General features: G+C 36.2%; 1 protein-coding gene across 7 annotated transcripts in view; it reads right to left on the reverse strand.

Annotated features, from left to right (window-relative positions):
• The window catches only part of OTUD7A (OTU deubiquitinase 7A), a 130787-nt gene that overhangs the window by 9820 nt on the left and 107754 nt on the right, over positions 1 to 13213 (reverse strand). For all 7 annotated transcript variants that reach the window (XM_061999613.1, XM_061999617.1, XM_061999616.1 and 4 more), the window contains 4 exons: positions 12167 to 12294; positions 11440 to 11552; positions 2637 to 2764; positions 775 to 924 (listed from right to left, as the gene is read on the reverse strand). In XM_061999613.1, the coding sequence (XP_061855597.1) occupies positions 775 to 924; positions 2637 to 2764; positions 11440 to 11552; positions 12167 to 12294 (519 nt within the window). The remainder of the gene's footprint in view (positions 1 to 774; positions 925 to 2636; positions 2765 to 11439; positions 11553 to 12166; positions 12295 to 13213) is intronic.

The following is a 13213-nucleotide window of genomic DNA, read 5'->3' on the forward strand; positions in this document are numbered from 1 at the left end:
TTACTTTACAGGTAGATATATTCATAAGGGATTTAAAACACCTCTGCAGTGTGATAAGGAGAAAAAAAAGACTATTTTTTTGGGCAAAACACTTTTCCCTTCTGCACTAAAGGAGCAAAGACAGATAAGAGTTCATCTCACGGCTTTCTATTATTAAGTATACAGGTTTTCCAAATAAGGGCAGTTATAGCTAGGCCCTAGACTATTGATGCAGGAAAAAAACTCAGTCCTGAAGCTCTTGTCTCCCCGGATCCCATACCCAGGAAGCTCAAACTTGACAGAGAAATACACGGTCAGACTTTGTTGACACTGTTCTGAAGTAAAACAGAAGACAGCAAGACGGTAAGACAAAAACATTTCAACTAAATGTTTTTTAAATGAGAAAAGCACATTTAGCACACTAGAACAGATATTTTATTACATGAGTAATCTGATTTACGTTTAATCTTCTAAACACTTCATTAATCCAGATTAACTGAGGCCCTCAAGAACCCAGGAGCAGAGTAGATAAATATGATTATACCTATTTACACACATGGAACTGACAAAAAAAGTTTAAGTGCCAAAGACAAACAATGCTTGCACAAGGATTAGGACTGAAGAGTTCTGGTCTCCTTGTTTTGTGATTAGACCACTTAGACTCCTAAGAGTGCAGCAATAAAATCTAGTGGATATTGTTTCCCTTCTCATAGATAAGTACACCCGTGGGTAGAAGAAAGTACTTTGTACATTGAATTCAATGTATAGCTTTGGAATGCTGTGTTCGTAGCATACCTTGTTCTCTCTGTTGATCTTTTTGTTCCATGGAAACCAGAGCAGAGAAATGGGCCTGATCATAGGCTAGCACAAGTGGTGAGCAATGGCATCTGTTAGGCAGAACTTCAAGTGGCAAATAAATTCCTCCAAATGGTATAGGTGCAAATGCTGCAAAGAAAAGTTCGATTTTTTTTTTTTAAACTAAGTCCAAGAACAGACAATAAGTTTGGTTCTAGTGTATGTAACAACTGTGCTACAACATTTTCAGAGCTCCAGGAGAGCAGCCTAAAGGGTAGTAACCAATGCAGAAGAGTCCTAATAACAAGCAAAATGACATTCTACAAAGTCAAAGTAAACTGAGAGCAGCAATGAAAGCATTCTGCTCTCACACACATTTTCCTTCCTCCTATTGTTTACTAGTAAAGATATTACAGTCTTGTAAAAAAATCTCAATGATTCTCACACATATATGCAGGTTTGTATCTTCCTGCATTACTTCCAAGTAGAAACATATTTTCTAATACTCAGCAGTAAATACACTATGAGTTATTTTGGTACTCTGTTCTTGCATTTCATATCTGTATGAATGTGTCGATGTATGTACATATAATAATGATAAGGAAAGAGTAAAAAAATTGTGCAAGTAGAATTTGAATGTGATGTTGCATCTGTAAGGGCAAAGCTCTTTCCTTTGAAAGACTCTGTACTTGTCTACAAATAATTATAGGAAATAGCAAGCTTGGGCAGGAAAATTCTCAACATGTGGACTTTTGGCCAACTATTTTTTGTTGAGAAACTATGAATCCTTACTGCTGAAAGATTTTACAAATTAGCATAAGGAGAAAGTAAACCCAAACAATGCATTGTTTTTACTGGAGAGTTTTTCTTTGAAGAGGTCTTTTGTGTCAAGGCTTTGGGATGGAGAATAGTACTGTTCTTTAGGTATAAGTCTACATTTAGATGAGTCTATCCAAATTGGACCAAGTTATTTAGTCTTTTTGAAAATCTGTACTTAGTACATACAACAGTTAAACTGAGCTAAGTTCATCCTGCTGGTCCATGAAAATGGGAGGGGAGGGCATTTTGGGCCAGAAAAACTTAGGAGGAAATGAAGCAATGAACTTGATCACTATCAAGTCTGATAGAGCAGAGAGCAATCATATAAACATTACTTGTAGTTCTCAAATTTAAAGGAAACTGAAATTATCCAGCATTTTCCTGTGAAAGTAAATTTCTGTGTGTTTCACTCCACCATGTGTTTAATGAACAATCACTCTCCTTTAGTTATGCAATATACTACCATTAATCAGTATTCTATTAGTTCATGGTAAAAATTGAGGGAGATTAAATTAATTATTCAAGTCCTGCTCAGACAGCTGTCCAGCTGGCTCCACATACAGATCTAACATTTGTGTGCTCACATATGCAAACTGAATAAAACATTCTGGAAACTTCTTAGTGAGAGACTGCAAAGGAGTAAGTAAAAACAAAAAGTGATGCTATACACATTCAAAATTCATTTTTTCCAAGTCAGAGTAGAATGATTTATGCAGAGTTTTAACGGGCACCAAAATGACAAGCAAAAGAAGAACCTTTTTAACCTAGATGAGTAAGAAACAGATTGTGTTCCATAATGTAGTAGTTAATAGTAAATATCTAAGATAAACAAATTTTCAGCAAGACTTACATAATTATTCTGTATTTTTTACTTTTATCTAATAGAAATGGATTAGCATTTTACTCTTTTTTGTTTAACTTTTTTCCCCCCCAGAAAAAGGCAGCAGCTACCTCACATGCTACAGCTGGATTTTTTTGTTTGTGATAGTTTAAAATGGAATCAATTTACATAGGTGTACAAATTTCTAATGAAAAACTCTTACCTTCTCCCCCTGAGTCTCGTAACATTGTGTCTGCTACTACAACAATAGGTCTTCTCAAAATATGTGCTAAGACAAAAACATGGAACTCTTCTAAGCTCTCATACACTGGATCTTCTGAATTATCGACTCTGAAAGATACAGCATTGAAACTTTTTTAACCCATTTGAACCAATCACTGAAACATTAATCAGTCAACACATAGTCAGCTATTTCTTCTTCCACGTCGCTCATATTCCCAGTCTTCTGAAACACATATTTCAATTATTGAAACAGGTAACATAACATCATGGTTTAATGTGTCCAGCAACTAAGCATCATGCAGTCACTCATGTAATATAACCAAAAGAGAAATAAAACCCAAGGAAAAAAAAAACAAGTGATGCTGAATGCCATTGCTCACCACTCACTGACTGATGCCCCAGCAATCATTCAAGCCCTCTACCAACTCCTCTCAGTTTATACCCTGGGCATGACATTCTATGATATGGAGTAGCTCTGTGGCTAGTTTGGATCAGCTGTCCTGACCATGCTCCCCTCCAAGTTCTTGTGAACCTCCTCACTGAAACTGAAAAGTCCTTCACTTAGGGTAAGCTTTACTTAGGAAGAACTAAAACATCAGTGTATTATCAACATTATTCTTGCACTAAATCCAAACCACAGCACTGTATCAGCTGCTAGGAAGATTAACTCTGTCCCAACCAAAAACAGGGCACATATTAAATCAGAAAGGAAAAAACATTTATTGAAATAACAACATAGAGAAAGTGTTTTCATTTTTAGACTCCATATTAGTTTAGGAGTCAGCAAAATTAATAATTTTCTGACATTATTTTGAAGTTTAATGGGAATTAAAAAAGGTAATTCTTAGCCAAGCTCCTGGTGTGACATCTGCTTTTGTCACAAAAATCCTAATTTCACATGACACTCTTGGCACATGGACTCTACAATGAAAGGTAAGGATTTTTCTAGTTCCTCTAAACAAAATCCTGGTGAGTTTACCTTGGCAATGTAAGAAACTCTGATGTCAGTTTGAATAGGAGAAATTTAACTTATAAAACTGTCATATATTTTTTTCTACAGTTATTACCAAAACACACTTTTTATAAGATGGTAAGGGTATCTGTGTAAGAATCTGGAGATTCATTTTCCTATCAGATTTTCCATTGAGTTGAATTTCACCAACTTTCAGACATCTAAAAGCATAAGTCTAAGCATTTCACCTTGACTACCTCTAGAGATAACAACAATGACCAAAAAAAAGACACGTCTGAAAGTAGGATCATCCCTCTCCTCTTCAGAATTTACCCAAAGATGAGATGAAAATTATCATTTCTCCTTACAGAATACAGAAAGAATCTAGATCAAGATGTAGTCATATGAGATAAGGCCAAGCATTTTTGCCAGTGCAGCTTTGTGTTTCAGAAAACACACAGAAAGAATCAATACAAGTATGTTACATGATAAGAGAGGAGAACATAAAATTCAAACAGTAAGACAGCACCATGGAGTAATCCAGGTCTTTTCTTTACATTTGGTCTTCTACAGATCTGATCCAAACACCTCATCTTGTACCAGGTACAGAGCACTTCAAAAAGTGGAGAGATAATATTTTATTATTAGATTAAAATAAATGTTTTATTAGGGAGTATTCCACGGGTCTGAAAAGAGTTAGTCCTCCATCAGTTTCACCATAAGCAAGTAATTTAAGACAAAGGTAAAAAAGTGTTGTTCTTAGAAGGAATTTTACAAAAAATATAATGGCAGACAATTTGAGCACTTGAAGAGTCTTGTGCACTCTGAAGAGTTGTTTATTCCTTTCAAATTTCTGATAGTGTTATGGAACATATATCTTGTGGGGGGAAAAAAAATGTTATCCTTACTTGGTGAAAATACCTTTCAACATGTAGTTTTTTAAAACATGGATGATAATGAGTCCTAAATTTCAAAGCTGGCCAAAATGAAAAAATAACCTACTGAAATAATTTGACAAAGACAAGTACACACAATATGTTTAAAAAGAAGGAGACTGAGCTATCTGAGTCCTACTTGGGATGCTTTGGGCAGTTTCATAGAATCATAGAATAGTAGGAGTTGGAAGGGACCTTTAGAGATCATCCAGTCCAACCCCCCTGCAGAAGCAGGTCCACCTAGATCAGGTCACATAGGAACATGTCCAGGCGGGTCTTGAAGACCTCCAAGGAAGGAGACTCCACAACCCCTCTGGGCAGCCTGTGCCAGGGCTCTTTCACCCTCACAGTGAAATAGTTTTTATGTTTAAATGGAACTTTTTGTGTTCCAGCTTCATCCCATTACCCCTTGTCCAGTTGCTAGATACAATGGAAAAAAAGGATGCCCCAACCTCCTGACACCTATCATTTAGATATTTGTAAGTGTTAATAAGATCCCCGCCTCAGTCTCCTCTTCTCCAGACTAAACAGCCCCAGTTCCCGCAGCCTTTCCTTGTATGAAAGATGCTCCAGTCCCCTGATCATCTTGGTGGCCCTGTGCTGGACTGTCTCCAGAAGGTCCCTGTCCCTCTTGAGCTGAGGAGCCCAGAACTGGACACAGTACTCCAGATGAGGCCTCACCAGGGCAGAGTAGAGGGAGAGCAGAACCTCCCTCCACCTGCTGGCCACATTTCTCTTGATGCACCCCAAGATACCATTGGCCACCTTGGCCACGAGGGCACATTGCTGGCTCATGTTCAGTTTATTATCAACTGTTTCTGTTCTATGCATGCTTATCTAGGCATAAGCAATAACAGAAGACAAATTAAAAACTACTAATAGAATGTCTATTAGAAAAGAGATCTGGGTGCCACAGGAATATCACATAAAACTCCTGTTAGATGACATAATTACCACTACCTAGAAGAACTAGAGATAGACATTTAAGGAATGAAAAAATGCACACAGCACATAGAATATGATTTGGTATTTTTTCACATCAGCCCTACAAAGTTACAAAGCACCCTGGGATGCATTCCCTATTGATTCATCTACAGTCTCTACATCTATTCTCAAAAGAATCAAGTGTCAGAAATTCAAAGGTAACAATGCAAATCAACAGCATTAAACTACCACATACATATAGAGTGGCCAATCCTTAGAACACAATTTATAGACTAAAATCCTTCAAATATACCTTACTCTCCTACTCATCTGAATACATTAGGCTTATTTTTCCATCCTATAGAAATTGGAAAAAAACTTTTTTTTCTTCATACAAGTGGACAAACAGAAGTTGCTAAGTTTATTTTATATGTTCTCTTTTACCAAAAAGCTTACAAAATGTGAAGTTACACGTTTCACAGCTCAAAATATTTGACAGTAAGAAGAGGGAAACTTTATGTTAAAGAAAACATGCTACTGACTTCTATGCATATGCTGCTCATCCCTAAATGTAATGGGGTACTTTCCCCCCAAAAAAGGTAAGACTGAAAACCTGACTTTAAATTGAGACATGAAATTTAATAAAAAGGTATTCCACCTAGCAACAGTGTGCTTTGGATCATCCCATAGTCTTTCAGGAAATGGAAATGCCCAACTTTGTAAAATTATAGAGTCAATCATTTATGAAACAGATCATTCTTTATCTGGAAGGAAGAATAAATCTGTTCAATTCCCCACTTCTCTAGCTGAACACTTCAAGCTCTTCTATGACTTCATAAGTATTTTATAGACTTTCTGGTTTCAGTTATCTCCTTTCCTGTTTTGTAGTTTAATGCCATGAATGTAGTTATCATATTTTAAAGCCTTGTCTCTTCCTAGAAGACAGAAACGAACACAGTAGATGAAAGAACAGTGAAAAATGGTTGAGTAGTGGGAAGGAGATAAAAGTAAGGACAATTCACAACTGAGTGCCACTTTAAAATGTAATACACAGAGACCACAGCTTCTGAGAGACATGACAAATCAAGGTGGGCCATATAACCTAGCCACACGCTTAAAGGAAGGCAGCTATTGTCTTCTTACTGTTAGATATGTTGAGAGTTCCCAAAACCAACTGTCATTACTTGTGAGAAACAAGTGAACATGGACATGGCTTTAGGATATGTGGGACAAATACAATAACCTCACAGGTCTGATGGCCTGCAGCCCATCCCTGGAACTTTACATTAAAACCTTTCCTCCCAACTTTGCAGCACAGCAGGATGGAAATTATTAACAGTAGGTAGATGCAGGACATAAATTCTCTGATCAAGTAGACACACATCTCTCCTCTTTCTGTTACCCAAACTTGTCAAGAATTTTTTCCTCATGTTCAAACTAAATTCCCTATTTTGTAATTTCCTCTCCTATTCCTTACTGAATTCTTCTCCATTGTTGGCTGCAACAGTTTTTCAACATTTGCAGTCCATTATGTCACCCTCAGGGTGATTTGTTAGCTAAAAGGAAGTTAGAAGAGAATGATGTTATTGGCAAGGCAGTGTGCTACAAAGATTTCCAGCTATTTTCTCCTGTTGGTATTTTATGTTCAGACTGTGTCCAGACAGCTTTTTAATATCTCCAAGAAGGAAGACTTCACAGTCTCTCTGGGAAACCTTTTCAATGTTCAGTTTTATTTCATCATTGCCAGTAATTCATGTGAGCCATCTTACATTATTTCCGTGACACTGCTGAGGATTCAGTACGAATTTTCCTAAAGATTAACAAGAATGAAAAATCACCATTAACAAGTATCCATAGCAACCTGCCACATCCTTTTATCCATTTACCAGTCCAGTTTTATTCATGGACTTTTATTTATGCCAACTACATGGCCACGAAAATTGTGGACAAAATAATTTTGTCAACATAACATGGAAGCAAAGGAAGTTTAAGAAACTGAAATGAATTCCTGTGTTTGTGTAAAGTTAATTTTAAAATCATGAAATCCACAAATATAAGAGCATTTAAATCTGCATTGCAGAATCCTGCCCCACCAGGGCACTCTGACTAAATAATTTATCCCAATTGTAAGAATAAATTAACAAGAAAGGGAAAAAAAAAAAAAACCAAACCAAAAACCCTCCTCAGTCTAGCCTACAGGAGAACTGATACTTCAAATCCAGAGTGGACACCTACTCTGCACCCTAATGAGATTCTCCCTCCGATGGAAAATCCAATTTGTACTGCAGCCAGTAATGGAAAAAAACTCGAAAAGCCGAAACAGGAAAATTGCCTACCCTGCTGTTCCATCTGGCTATCTGCTGGCTGTTCCTCTATTTTGCTGGTAAATTCTGAGCAAGATCTGTTTTCACATCCTTGGATACCCTTCTAAACAGCTCCTGATTGTAATCTTGCTTTTCTTTCCCATGCATAAGTTACAAATTCTCAGTTTGTCCAACAGACTTGTAATAGATATTCCAAGTCTAGATTAAGTTTCAGGACTCATGCAGAGCAAGAGACTAATGCCTGCACACAGCTGAAATGTACTGAACCAACATGACAAGTATCAAAGATTTCAAACTGATGAAGCATGAGACCAGAATGAAAAATGAGTTCATATCTTGATCTTCCACCATTCAATTTCTGAAACCTTTTCTTTCCCTGCTTAAGAATCCCCAAATTAAAATGAACATACACCACAGTCACAGCCTACTAGAGAGTACAAATTTCAGCGGTAAGTAGGTGTAGGAACCTATCCACTGCTTTCCTTACACAGAATTTCAGCAATAAACTACAACTCAAACACAAAAAAAAAAGCACAGTGGTGGGACATTTCCTCCTTTCTTTTCTTCAGGGGCAAAAAAAAAAAGTATCCTGCATTGACTAAAGGAGATACAGAAAGTCAATGCTTCAAGTTCCATTTTTTTAATTAGTCTTTAAAAAGATGAATACTTTTTTCTCAGGCAAAAACAAGATGTAGGAAGCAGTTTTCAAGGCACACAATAGAACAGAAAACCTAAACCAACTTTCTCTAGATGATTTTGCTTTGAATGTTATTTTGTATTTAATTGTGTGGGAATGCATCCCTGTGTGTAAAACATCTTCTGTGGCATGTGAGACGCAACCATCTGTCAATTAGGAAACACCTTGAATTCAACAAAAGCTTGTTAAATAAGGAAAAACACAATCACTATATAGGTACTAGTACTTAATTTTATTATGACATGATTCTAATCCCTACTTTACCTTGTATTTTATCTCTTTTATAGAGTCTGTGGAATATCCACTTTTTAGCATATTTGAATCACCACAGCAATTTTATTGTTTCCAGGCTGTGTTTGGCTTAAGCACAATTTCCATCAACTGAAAACTAGGCAGATAAAAAGATTTATTAGCCATCAGAAATTTCAGCTAATAAAGGAAAAGATATACTGTTACAATGGACCTTTTTCTATCTGTGACCTATAATTGCTGCATATACTGAACAGTTAAAGAACAACAGCATTTCTTTAACAGAGAGCCAGACCAAATAAAAATAGTTGTAAAGCAATGTCTTGGTTAAATGATCTAAACTACATTCTCTACAAGATGGACACAGTAGTTTTATATGAAGAGCTGTATGTTGAAATATTCTGAATACCTAACCAAGCATGAAATCTTACAGATGACTGGCATTTGAGAAGTACTTTCTATTTAAATGCTCTGGGATTTTGCTGTTTAAATCATCTGGGATTTTGCCTTAAAACTCTAATAACACACAGAAAGATTAACAGCGGTGCTCCCTCCCTTCTTCCCCATTTAAAATCACTTGACTGTATTAATAAGCATATTTGACAGCCAGCTAAAAGGTGACAGTTCATACTAAATAAGAATACCATCCACCTTCAAAATTTGTATTAGTCCACACCATGACAGAACACAACATCTAGCTTACAGCTCTGCTAGTTTTTCAAGAAGTGAACTGCAGCAGCAATATTAAATCTACCACTAAAACAAGCTTTGCAATCTCTGACAACAGTCTGAAAAACGAAGGAACAGCTGGAGTTTTCTCACCAGGATTGCCAGTTCTTAATGAAAACAGAGGGTACAGGACATTTTCCTTTTTATCAAAGCAGTTGCTTGAATTTAGTACCTCGGATTTGCTTGTGAATGGACTTAAATGAAACAACTACGCTAATCTAAAATTTATTTTTTACACTTACAGAGACGTAAAATCTGTTTCAAAAATCTGTTTTCCTAGGTAATTTGCTCTGCTTTAATGCTTCAAGGCTTTTACATGTTGGAAAAAAGAACTTAAGAACCAGGTATTTTTCTGTGCTTCCCTTTTGGTTTTTTTTCCAACTTCCAAGCCTCTGAACAAGAGTGATCTCGGAGAAGAAATCTTTGGAGATACAGTGACAATTGCTGATCTCTTTTGCATGTAGTTCACTCTGAAAAGTAACTGAACGGAACATGCAGGTGAATGAGGCAGCATAATTCCAGACTGAGGCTTGTCACTGAATTTGTTTGAAGCAGATACTAATTTTGGTATTTCAGCTAATTCTGACACCAAAGGAGAATGCCTCACCTACAATTTAAAGACTTCTCGAGGGCTCTATTTTCAAGATGAGTACATTAAACCGAGAAAATAATTCATTCTGTCACATTCATTCTGTCTTTGCAATGATTATAAAGAGAAATACGTATTCACATGTTTAATAGGCTAAGTTTATTTTCCGATTCCTCTTTCAGTATTTTAAAGGAAAAATTAACTGTTGTCTGCTTATCCTTAATTTATATTTGCAAAACAATAAATGCAAATCATGATGAGAACACTGAAAACAAATGAATTCTCTATGTAGTACTGATATTCCCCGTTTAATATCTGAGAACTAAAGATAAAGATGGTTGACTCAATGGCAAATGCAACATTTGAAGACATCTCTGACTGGTAAATACTGAAATTATGTAGTATATGGAACATACAGATCGAAACAGACAGAATAAGGCCAGAGTAAATTGTTGTTGAATGGTATATAAACAGGAAAATTATTTACAAATACAGGAAATCAACTAGACAGAAAAATGAAAATCAACCTATTTTTTATTAGCCTCAGATGAAAATGAGACTAATTACAGCCAACAATTTTCTAAACGATGTCCTTCTGTACTCGTAGAACTCTCTATCCTTGATATCATAAGGTTAAAAGGAATATATAATATGAGACTACAAAACATAACTCGATGTTCTGCTTTCCATTTAAAAAGAGGTTGCATCCAGATATTTAATCTTTAGCTTTAATACCAAAAGAGAAGAAAATGTGAAGAGTTACTTGATGACTTGTCGTCCAAAAAGATCTCTTTGAAGATTTTTTTGTTTGAACTACTAAGCAAAAAAGGACCGAAATAAATATATGAATATGAGACCATGTCAATAAAGCTGTGCTAAAGCACAGAAAAGGTGATATCTAGGCTCAGACTACCACTGCTACTACTACTACAGAAGAATGCTATTAGAAGATGTAATGTTTCTCTGTTATTGCATGTTTTAGTGAATATATTTGAGCAGTGGCTCTTTCTGCTAATTCTTCCTTAAAGGAAAATCTACTTATATTCAGTGACACAAGGCAGTTCATCCCCTTGAAGTTAAATGCTGCTGCCAATGTGACTGTTTCAGAGACCTAGAAATTAGGATTTATGATATCTGGACTCTTTTGGATGCAAAACTTTGGATGCACTAACCTCAAGTTAGCATGGCAACTGTATAAGGAAATTTCTTGAAATGCTAAATATTATAATGGAACGTTTAGATAATCATATTCTACCATGCAAAAAAATGACAACCAGTTGATAAGGCAGTTTGATGGTCCTATAAATATCTTCATTCATTTGTACTGTATTTTTTTCCTACTGAGAACAAAAACCTAAAAGATTTTGTAATGCTCTAAACTTACCCACCACCAGTGCCTCCATTTTTGCTGAAATGTGTACGAGGCTCACTTGATGCCAGTTTAAGCAGTTCATTCCACTCCCGTTCCCATTCTTCTTCTGTGTACACTAAACCTGACTGTGGAAGAGAATGAAATACCTTTACAAATATACTGATATAAAATGTAAACAGTTCTGTAGTAGTACTTATGGCTAACTTATTCTGAGCTTTATACATGATATACTTTAATATCTTGGGTCGTTAATGGTTCAACATTTCTATTCAGGAGAAAGAACATTAACTTATTAAAGAAAGATCTACACCACTAACTTCATACTAGGTCATATTTCTAGGTGTGGTCTGCTGCTGCTAACACAGTGCCCTGCTACTAGAGATCTAGTTATTCATACTCATGTAAATTCCTTGCAACCACAGTCAGCAGGCTTAAATGCCCATTGCTTTTTTTCCCCCAATAATTGGAACTGCTATGAATGCCCTCCTGGGCAGACAGGTGATTCTTTCTCCCTTGGTTCAAAAGCAGAAAGGGTATATAAATGCTCCCGTGCCCCTATGATTTCAGGTACCCTGAAGGAACTGAGTTAGCCACAGTGCATCTCTGTTCTCACTGACTGGTTCCTTAACCAAAATGGAAACAAGGAACTTGATAGCAATTAAAACTTTCCCACCAAAGTTCAGATGAATGCTTTTGACCCTAAATGACACTAACAAGATTGTCTTCAGGCCATACAGACCTCCTTATTCTGCTGGGTTTGTTGCCATCTCCATCTTCTCTTCAGTGCTTCCCTTTCAGCTCCACTTCTCATCATCGTATAGAGTGCTTTACGTAAAACAAGGTCCCGGTCATGAAATCCCCACATCCCTGAAGTAGCACAAGACGACATTCAGTTTTAAAGAAGCTACAGTGAAATACAAATAGTAAGTACCAATATAATCAATATTGCTGTGTCAGCAAAAGAAGCATAGCTTATATTACAGAAGCTTCTTGCTAAGTAATTCCCTGCTTATTTTTAAGGTTTCTTAAAGAAAGAGTCAACATAGATAAGCTAATGAACAAGAGGGAATTCTAACAAAGTTTAAACTTTGATTAAGGAACTACTAAGGATTTGAGTTGTTTCAGTGTTTACTTGCAGGCAACTTCCATTTTGCTGCAAGCAATGGAACACTCAATGCACAGGTTGGTTTTAGCTGTAGTTGTCAAAGGAGTTTGAAGACACAAGAATGCTAATGACAACTGCGGGCATTGTTGTGAATCACAGATGATATTGACACTCAAAGGCCTCCAACTCTAACACAGTGAATTTCCTTTGGCTTCAACATCCAAATAAAGAGACAAACATTGAAGATGACTGGAAGTCTAAAAATACAACCAGCCACAGGCTTTCAAGTTCATTTCAAGACAATAACACATCTTCATGTAGGGGAGAAGAGTAACCTACACAAAACAGAGCAGAGCTCTCACCAAGATAAGTGCCTATAGGCAGCAACGTTTCAGTTAACATATTGTCAGCTGCTGGCATTAAGGGTGTTTATTTGAGACTTTGCAACTCAAGATACTCCAAACATTTGTTGTAAATAATATATAATGGATCCTAATTAAAAATTGAATGGACAGAGATAAAGAGATCCTTAGAAACAATAAAAGCTCTTTTCTTACTACTTCTTTCAAGAAGAAAACTACCTTAAAAACATTGAAAATCTCAATGTTTTTTAAAAAGTAACATTTTGAACTTCCAGTGGAAGAAGATTTAGCAACTGCAACAAAATAATAAGTTTCCTCA

The sequence above is a fragment of the Colius striatus genome, chromosome 7 (assembly GCF_028858725.1).
Source record: "Colius striatus isolate bColStr4 chromosome 7, bColStr4.1.hap1, whole genome shotgun sequence".
Lineage (NCBI taxonomy): Eukaryota > Metazoa > Chordata > Aves > Coliiformes > Coliidae > Colius > Colius striatus.